Below are 9883 nucleotides of genomic sequence, written 5' to 3'. Positions count from 1 at the left end.
TCCTTCTCGGCTTGTCCACCCTTTTGCTAGTCGCTACCCTCCCCACCTTCAGCGAAGCCTTGTAACGGCGTAACTTGGCCGACAAATCCGGGACAGAATGGTAAGAAGCGGCCTTTTTTTCGACGGCACCGGCGGCTTCGCCGGGGCCCCCGGCGAAGCCGTCGGCGGCGTGTGAGAGTTTGTGCGTGCGCGCGCGCGTGTCGTTGAGTGGCGGCCAGCGTGGTGCTAGCCAGCATGGCCGCCGCCGCCGCCTTCGCCGCCGCTCCACTGAGTCAGCAGAGGATCTCGAACGCCACTCGAGTGGTGGGACCTGCGTCCGAGAGAGGCCGCCGGCGCCGCTTTTGACTTGTCCGCTCCGGTGGGCTTCGGCGGCGCGCTCCGCCCTACGCCGGAATTCAAACCGTTATGCCCCGGGGCGGCCATTTTAGCTCCGCAGCTGGGTAGCGCCAGCAGGCGCGCCGGACTGGGCCCGGGCCGGGGCTGGCTGGCTGGATGGCATGTTCAGCTATCAAATTCATGATGTTGGAAAAGTCCCAGCTTCCAAAAAAAAAATAATTAAAAAGCCATGCGAGGTACATTGAGTCGCCAGACCTTCCAAATGTGCACAAGAAGCACTTCTTGTACACCCAGTTCATCCGAAAGTCAGAGAAAGGGGTTTTATGTCAGTCGTTTTAAATCAGGCGGGGGTCCTGCCTCTGACACACCAGGCCACTGCCGAGGGTCCGACCCAGTCCGGCCGAATTCCAAAGTCCGGTCCAGACCTGCGCCTTCTCGGCAGCACGGCTGTACCACCACTGATTTTCATTGGGAGGTACTGTATGTCGGCGCTTGTTGACTTGTCGCCGCTGGACACCACCCCCTAGGACGGGACGCTTGTTGTTTTTTGCGCCCGGGATGGGAAGCATCCCAGGCCCCGTTTTGTTTAGCGAAGATGTCTGCGCTGTTGGGACGGTCTGCGGCCGGATGGGATGGCTTGTGCAGCCGAGGATGAGAGAGGAGAGACGGCGCGGATGCGTATTTGGAACTGAGAGTCGCCGGCGTGGAATTGAAACGGATTGACATGAGACAGGAAAAGTGAACCAATCTTTTTTTTTTGTCGACGGACGCCGCAGCTTCTCGTTTCCTTTCAAACTCAGCTTGTAGCAGACGTGTGCACATTTTGAGCACGACGTCTCCGATCCACTGGTGAAAGGACACTTGGATTCTCTCCTCTTTCATCCGGAACTGCTTCAAAGAACAAAGCGTATGCAGGAAAAGTGGCTAAGACGGTCCGTGTTTTATGTGTTGTTTATGTGTCGTGTGATATTTTATTTTATGTTAAGAAACCTGCCTTGGGACTATGGCTGGAAACTAGCATTTATGCTAAGTCCGGCGCATTTACACAGTTTATTCTTGTGTGCACTCATGCTCACTGTCCCAATGAAATCAAAAAAATACATAAATAGACCTAAAAATAACACCTCCAGTCAGGAACTGACCAGGACCAGCCTTGGAGCCACTGAAAATCACATTTGATCCAACATTGACTTGGGTCATAAGTATGATTTTCAAAAAGACTTTTGAGAGTTGAGATGACATTTTATATTATTCGCGTAAATTTCAAAAAAAAATGTTTTACATTGACTTGGAAATGAGTTCATATTATCACCAGTAAAAAAAAACAAAAACTTGAAAAGGCCCTGATAGAATTGGCCCGGCGTTTCGGAGCAATTTGTGACTGTTTGAACGGGATCTGGTTTTTGGAATCGGTTGCGGCTCAGGCGCGCGGCCGTTCGACAGCAACGCGCCTCGAAGCCGAGCCGTCGGTCGTTTCCGCTCTCTTCCGTTAATTGCCGGCGGTACGGGCGGGTTCCCGCGATAACCTGCCGCGCGTGTGTCTCCAGGCGTCAGGTGTGACCGTGAACGACGAGGTCATCAAGGTGTTCAACGACATGAAGGTGCGCAAGTCGCACAGGACGCCGGACGAGGTGAAGCAGCGCAAGAAGGCGGTGCTCTTCTGCCTCAGCGACGACCGCAAGAAGATCATCGTGGAGGAGAACAAACAGATCCTGGTGGGCGACATCGGCGAGACGGTGGACGACCCGTACGCCTGCTTCGTCAAGCTCCTCCCCCTCGACGACTGCCGATACGGACTCTACGACGCCACCTACGAGACCAAGGAGTCCAAGAAGGAGGACCTGGTCTTCATCTTTTGGTGCGTGTCCTCGCGCTAACGCGTCGGCCGGCGCCCGAAGCGCTTCCTTCCTTCTCTGTGCCGTGTCGCTTCCCGCTTGCTTTTGCCTTCCTCGCGGCTTCGGTTGAACGTCCTCCGTTGACTTCGGAGCGACTCCTTGGAGATTTGACCTCCTCTTTGGCCTTTGGAGAATGACGAGAATCTTATTCCATCCCGCTGGTGGTCCAATCCGATCGCTGTCCGAGCTCCTGAAAAGCGCCGCGATCTTGGCGGTGCCGCTTTGGCAACATTTTGTGGGGCCCCATTGGTGTCACCTTGACTTTGGGTAGAAACTCCGTGAAACCGAAGTGTCTTCTGTAGACCTCATCGGGAGGGTGGGCGGCATCGGCAGTGCTATGACTTGATTGGAATCTTGTTGGAGCCATTTTGATTTCAAGCTGGAATCTAGCTTCTGGTGCGCGCTAACGGCGTAGGTCGCATCGGCGGGCGGTCGGCGGCCAGAGCGCTTCCTCTGCGCGTGACCTCACTTCCCGGTTGTTTCCCCGGCAGGGCTCCCGATGGCGCCCCCCTCAAGAGCAAGATGATCTACGCCAGCTCCAAAGACGCCATCAAGAAAAAGTTTACAGGTGAGCGCTTCCTCCGGTCTGACGGCTCGTACTCGCGATGGGATGCCAGAGTAGGTAGAGGTTATGAGCTCCGTCTTACGAGTACCGGTCAAGAGGCGAGCGGCGGCGTTCTGGACCAACTGGAGACGCTGGATGGAGGACTGTTTTCTCCAATCGCCCAGCTGTGGACTTTTAGTTTTGTTTGTTTTTTCACACACAAATCCGAGTCACTTGATTTTTGAGTGTCTGCCGAGTCGGGATCCGGTACCACTGCCAAATAGAAGAGCGCATCCAAACGGTCTCAATGATCCACCCCGCCGTTTTCTGCTCCCTCAAAATGGAAAAATCCGCCCATCCCTTCGAGCCGAGACCGTCTCGGGATGCCCGTTTCACGGTGGCGTTGTTTCACGATGATGATGTCGGCGTCTTGTGATGTCATCGTGGCACGACGTCGGCGACTCGTGACCCTTTGACACGTCACAACCGCTTGACGATGTCGCCGTCGTCCCCCTCCAGGCATCAAGCACGAGTGGCAGGTGAACGGGCTGGACGACATCCAGGACCGCAGCACGCTGGCCGAGAAGCTGGGCGGCAACGTGGTGGTGTCTCTGGAGGGGAAGCCGCTGTGATGTCACGGGCGCCGAGCCAACCTGCCGTGCCATCCGGACCCGACCGCCCCGAGCCCACCAGAACACCGCTGCCGCTTGCCGTGTGTGTCCGCGTCATGAAGGAGTTGGCGTCTTCAGGCCTCAGTGTTTTCTTTTTTTTTTTTTTTTTTTTAAATTTTTGGGGGGGTTTGGGGTTTTGTTTCGTTTGCTTTTGTCTCCCCGAAAGATCTCATTAACTTAAAAATATGCAAACACCTCCCACTTTGTTGCCACATGAATTGTTGACCCGGCAGGAAAGGTCGTCTCAAGAGTTTTGCCAAAAAAAAAAAAAACTTCGGCCTCCAACTGCGAGGCTTTTCTTTTTCTTTTTTACGTGACTTTAATTTATTCTTGTTTGTCGCCGCGCGGCTCCACGATTCATCGCAGCACAGTTAGCGTTAGCTCTCTCTCTCTCCCGCCCGCCTTGCGTTTTGCTTTGAATGTAACCACCGCCGCCACACTTCACTACAGTGCACTTTGATTTGGGAAGCATCACACTACGGGAAACAGATAGGACCCCCTTTCGCCCCGCCAAGTCCCGGTGAGAGATGACCGAGGCGCCCCCCCCCCCCCTCGCAGCGACGACGAGAACGCGACAACATCCGCAGCCTTACGGTGGAACCTTGATTGTGACCTCGCAGGAAGCCACTCTGCAATAAAAGCCTGTGGCCCCGCCTCCCGTCTCATCTGTGCCTCAAATCAAACGCAGAACCCCACGAGGAGCATTTTTGACTTGGTCTGAACCACCAAGGAGGCTTGGCAATCGCGTTCCTCGATTGGTAGTGGCTGTTTTCCATGTCTCCCCCGCTGCCACGCGCCCTGACCATTTCAATGAGGTTTGCTGCAGCAGGGAGAGATGGAAAGCAGGCGGGACGAGAAACCCGATCCAAGCCCCGAGCCTTTGAACCATATTGACTTGGCCAGAACGTCAGTAGGGACCAAACCACTTTAATGTTTCGCGAACGCCCATTAGAACTGTTACCAGAACCTCATTTTCACCACTGTGCCTCGATTAGGACCTCGTTTGAATTTGTCCCTGGCTTTGGTCGAACCTCGTCAGACCGCTGCGACTTAAGCGGAACGTCGACATTTGAACCTTAGGCTTCCATCGATCCCGGTTGCAACCACTCCAGCGTGAGAATTAAACAAAGTCAATCAGGGCCAATTTAACTGAATTAGAACCCCACCCTGACCTCCCTGAGGCGACCGGAACCCTCTTTTGAGCCAACGTGAAGCTGCGACCGGCAGCAGAATCCAGACTTCCTGCGTGAGTCGACCGACTTCCTGCGAGCTGCACATTCTTGCCCTTAGATGGAGCGGTAGACGCGCAGTCTCGCCGGGTGCACCGAGAATGTGATCCCGTTTCTATTTGCGTCGCGGTGACGTCCCGGGCGCAGCCCAGCTCAGCTCAGCTCAGCACGCCGACGCCACACTTTGCAAGTCGAGGCAACCCTCACAATTTGCGTTATCAGCCTAGCCTATTAGCACCCAGCAACGGAAGCTGCTCCAAATGTGGTTTTCCAAAAGAAACGTCGGAAAGCGTTCTAAGTGCGACGTGGTGTCAAGTAACACGTTTCGCGACATGGATTTATTCTACGACTCACGGTGAGAATGTCACGATTTCAAAAGTCGGCGCATGAGTGTTGCCTTTCGAGTTTTGGACAGTTTGAAATGGTCGTGGTCATTTTCGTCTGCGAAGGCGGGCCTTCCTGCCTGGGTGCGGCACGGCAGCCCGCCCCTCGAACCTCCACGACCGGAAGCTCGATGTTGGCGGCGGAAGCCCCGAATGCACTTTTGCAGTCTTACTTGCCACACGTGAGCTTCATCCCCCAAACCCCGCACACTTATGAAATAACACATCTGATCGAATTACCTTTAATAATGTTACCGTTATGTTAATAATGAAGAAGTCACCGGTCATGTTTTAGAAACGGATGAATGTCGATAGACGGCACTTTATTACATTGCAAAGCGCCCACCTTCTCAATGAATTCACTTTTAAATCTATTTTTAGAGCAGGTCTGCGGGCTACTCACGTGGTCCTTGCGAACCATACCAGAACGCAGCTGACACGAAGCTCCACGCTTTTATTTGGAAAGTTTGCTTCCGGTACCCGTATCGAAATTCCGGCTGTTGACTTGGGAAGGTCCGTTTCATTTTAACTGCGATCGTGTCGTTCCAACAATAAGCGGCACGTGATCAAACGCTTGTACGTACTGTCTTACCTAAAAAAAACAAAGTAGGAAGAGCCACGAAGGACAGGTAAATAGGGTCCTGAAGTCCCCCCCACCCCACCCCCAAACAAAACAATCAAACACAAAATTGATGAAATGTGTTCATTCCGATGTACAATTTTTGTTCGTTGTTTTGTATTGTAAAGTTCGCCATTCACCAAAACTTTTTTTTCGGAAAAAAACACATAATGGTTGAAGGATAGAGGAATTTTCCACGTTTTAGCAGGACATTGAACATCTCAGCAAGGCGTTGTATTGTATTTACTGTGTGCAGTTTTAGGCAGTTTAAAAGCCAATCGGAGCAAACTTATCGGGGTGATAAGGAGCCGTCAGACTTCGGACAATCGGCAACGTGCGCTAACGGCGCCGTAACTCGAATCTCAATTCATTCTTGACGCCGTCTTGGGAGGTAGCGTCTTGTTTTTGACGTCGGCAGGCTTCTCGGAGCTCGCTGTTGAGTCGATCGTTTGAACCGGGTGTGTCGGAGGAAGGGGGGGAGACACACACCCCCCGCCCCCCCAACTTGATGACGATTGTTTGAAGCCGAACTTGCTAAGAAAGCAAACAAAAAGACGAGGCGGGACGCATAGCCACCAGTTTTTATTGAAGCGTGGCTTTGTGGGATGTCACAAACAAGATTCCGCTCGAAGGCCGCAGATGTCGTCCCGTCGGGGTCCCCGGGTCACTGGCATCCCAGTTCCCTCCCCTCCACGCAAAGAGCCCCTTTCAGCTTGGCGCCCATCTCCCTGATGTTCATGGCGTCCGCCATGTCGTGTAGATCCCACTCGTTCTCCACTGGGGAGGAAACACGCCGGTGACATCATCATCATGCGACAACGACAACATGCGGGGGTGGGGGGGTGTCATGGTGCGCTTCCTGATCACTCACATCCCAACTCTTTCTTGATGTAATCTTTGGAGCTGGCGTGGACCATCTTGCATTTGATTGGCGCATCCTCAGGAGCCCTGTGCGCACGCGTGCGCCAACCAAACAGGAAGTGACATCACTTGAGCATGATCGTGTTTGAACATGGACATGGAGCGGAAGATGAATTCTGAGTTGAAAGGATGTACCGGCAATGTCACGTGGAACCGAAAGCAGATCTGCCGGTCGACGGCATTTAAAAGAGGAGAAAGCGAGACTCAAAGTGGTTCTGCTCAAGTCCTTCCAGTTCCAGTACTGGAGTCAAAGGGATTCTAACAAGGTTCGACTGAAAACCAAGTGGTTCTACGGGGCCGGGGGGCGGGAGTCTAAGCGGTTCTACTGAAAGCGGTTTCGGTTCCACGCGACAAGGCTCAGCTGGAGTCAGAGTGGTTCGAAGGAAGTCAAAGCCCGGTCGGCCTCGCTTGAGCTCCGGGACCTTCGAAGTCTATTCTGGCACTATTGAAGCGAGGCTGAAAGCCCCCCAACTGCGGAGTGAAAGAACCGAAAGACAAATGGGAAGCCCGAGCTGCATGAGCACATTTGCACGCGGATACCCACCAGGCGATGAAGAGCAGCTGGGTCTTGTCGCCGGACTCCTTGGTCCCGTAGGCGACGTCAAACACGATGTATCGGCAATCGTCGCTCGGGAGCATTTTGATGAATGCGCCGTAGGGGTCCTTCTCGCACGGCATGATTTGTCTGTCCTCGTCCACGATGATGCTCTTGCCGTCGTCGCTTATGCGGAAGAATGCCACTTTCGGCGTATTCTTGAACTTCATTGAATTAAACAAGATGGGAATGGCGCCGTCCACCTTCACGCCTGACGACTGCCCACAACACACAAGGAGTCCCGCTGGTGAAACCTCTCACACCCAACGCCGTCCGGGTTCTACTCACGAGAACAAAAAGTCCGCTTGGAATCGCGCGCAAATGCTCGTCCGTCGGTCTGTCGTGACGTCGCGCCCGACCGAACTCTCATCCGTCGGTCTGTCCCTCTGTCGTTGTTATTTCAACCGCGTTTCTGTTATTGATTGATTGATTGATTGATTGATTGATTGATTGATTGATTGATTGATTGATTGATTACAAACGGGCATCATGTTCTGATTTGCTACCTGTTCAAAGATGGCAATGTCTGTTTCGGAGAAATAAAAAACCCGGCACCAGCAACTCCCCGGAACTGCGGCTCTTCAGTGGAAAAGACGGCAAACCACACCACAGTGGGAAATACGCGGGTGTCACGATTAAAATATATGTATCATTTTTGGGTTCGTTTCGGAGGGTTGAACTCCCATAAAAGTGCTGCTTAAAAAAACAAAAAAAAAAAACAAGATTCCAACAGGTAGCTCACACTTTGGAAACTGTGACAGCTGAGAGAGCCGATCAATTCTTTCCCATTACGAAGCCGACTCTGCATTTGTTTTTTTCCTTGTAATTGGTTTCAAATTTGGCGAGCTGGTGAACAACACTTCTCTAGGTGTGTCCAATCGACAAGACATTTTTTATTTTCACTTTACGGCGGCTTTAATCGATGCAATCCTTCCCCCCCCCCCGCCCCCCCTTTGAAATGTCACGTCCAAATCAACGGGGACGGAGCGACGTGAACATGACCGTATTTGGGCAGACGCGGGTTCTTTCCCTTGAGCGACGATTTCACTCCGATGACGGAAAAGTTTGAAGATCCCCGCCGTTCGAAGGGGGCGGTCCGAGCATGCCGGGAGTTGCCCTCACCTCACCGCCGCCGCGTTCTACGGACAGACCACCATTCCAAAAGCATTCCTTTTCACGAGCCCACCCAAACGAAATGTTTGTTCTCTTTCGAGCGCATACGGCGCCTCGTCAAAAGAGAGCTCGGGACGGTCGTCACCACATTTCAGATTGCCTCATCATAGGTCACGTTTGACATGAGTCTGGACTGACCGTTAGTCTTTAGATTTGTGAAAAAACAAACAAAAACAAAAAAAAAAATGTGACATTGAGCAAATTTTAGCACCCGATATGTCGGCCCCATGCCGGCGTTTTTTTCTACATACGTCATGAAACGCTATACTTAGCCACCCGCGCGCTCGCACGCAGAGATTCACCAGTTGCTCGACAACTATCGATCGATCTCTGTATATATATGACAAGAAAAAGAAGAAGCTAAACATTTGCTCCATGTCACACGAGCGGCCGGGAGAACCAGTTCCACCAAAGCTACAGCTACGCCTAAGTAGCGGAGGTGCTAACGCTAACCAGCGGAGCTAAAGCCAGCCCGCCAACTTCTTTGAAAACCCGAGAGGGGGCCCCCCCGAGAGGGGCCGCAAACGTCGTGGCGCACCGACGGCGGGAGCGGAGGAGCGGAGAAAAGAGAGGCCAGCTTACCATCTTGTCTGCAAACGGGTAGAGATGGCTCGTAAACCGCGCAAGCTTCGCAACGTCCGGACAAATCCGACAAGGTTTTATGTGAGGCACGTATAAAGGCGTGACGTGACGGTGCCGCTTCTGGGAGTGGTTTTCTCTGTACAGCGCAGCGAAACGGAATGACTTGGAGCCTGTCCTGACTGGTAAACTCAACGCCACACCTTTTGGCCCAAACAGGTCCGACCACTCCAAATGGTGGAAGCGAGAGGGCCGACTCGACTCGCACGGCACCCCGGGGGGGGGCGCCTGCCGTAGCTTGTTGGCGGCTCCCGCTTTGAAATCGGTCTTGCCTACAGAAAAGGTTTGCCGGGGGGCCTTCTCTGCCCCGGTGATGTGAAAAGGAAACGTTCAAAGGGTTCTCTCGTTTCGATGTCCTCGCGAGGCCCCTTTTCAGTTTTCTTCTGTGTGTGCTTTTTCTCTCATATTTATTCCCAACCAAATGTATCTTGATGCCATTGGCAATCAGTCCTCATCTTTTGCTCTGTGAGGGGAATTTATTGATTTTTTTGGACGCTCAGAGGAATTTGACTCAGGACTCCAAGTTGAGAGGAAGAGCGTGTGTGAACCTGCTCGCAGGAATTCCACTCAGATGGTTCCGTCTTGGTGCTCTTCTGCTTTCCTACTTTGCTCCTGTTTTTGTGCTCCCCTCGATGTTGTTTTTTTTTCCCGTTCTTCCTTTCTTCTACTGTTGTATCAATTTTCGTGGCAACATTCCGTGCTTCCGAAATGCTTTGCTTTTTGAGCCACGACTTATTTTCAAAGTTGATCTGTTGGTTTTGTTGGATTTGATCCCGACCTGTTAGTAGTGTTCCGAGTTTTGACTTGAATTCATTTGTCGGTCGTGCTTTATGATGAACATTCGTTCGATGCTCTTACCCCAACTCGTTCATCGTGAC

At 52.6% G+C, this 9883-nt stretch overlaps 2 protein-coding genes across 2 annotated transcripts; one reads left to right on the top strand and one right to left on the bottom strand.

Annotated features, from left to right (window-relative positions):
* On the top strand, positions 1-4101 carry LOC109521178 (cofilin-2). The gene is made up of 4 exons (XM_019878843.1): positions 1-100; positions 1884-2194; positions 2723-2799; positions 3295-4101. Exons 1-4 carry the CDS (start codon positions 98-100, stop codon positions 3405-3407), a joined length of 504 nt encoding a protein of 167 aa, XP_019734402.1. The 5' UTR covers positions 1-97; the 3' UTR covers positions 3408-4101.
* A 2138-nt stretch (positions 4102-6239) lies between these two features.
* LOC109521187 (cofilin-2-like) lies at positions 6240-9334 on the bottom strand. The gene is made up of 4 exons (XM_019878852.1): positions 8949-9334; positions 7143-7411; positions 6549-6625; positions 6240-6454 (listed from the first exon to the last, which is right to left on the bottom strand). Exons 1-4 carry the CDS (start codon positions 8949-8951, stop codon positions 6342-6344), a joined length of 462 nt encoding a protein of 153 aa, XP_019734411.1. The 5' UTR covers positions 8952-9334; the 3' UTR covers positions 6240-6341.
* Positions 9335-9883: the final 549 nt, after the last annotated feature.

The sequence above is a fragment of the Hippocampus comes genome, unplaced genomic scaffold (genome assembly GCF_001891065.2).
Source record: "Hippocampus comes isolate QL1 unplaced genomic scaffold, H_comes_QL1_v1.1 scaffold295, whole genome shotgun sequence".
In the NCBI taxonomy this organism is placed as follows: Eukaryota; Metazoa; Chordata; class Actinopteri; order Syngnathiformes; family Syngnathidae; genus Hippocampus; species Hippocampus comes.
Note: the sequence above shows the minus strand (reverse complement) of the source record. Positions and strands in the feature narration are given on the sequence as shown.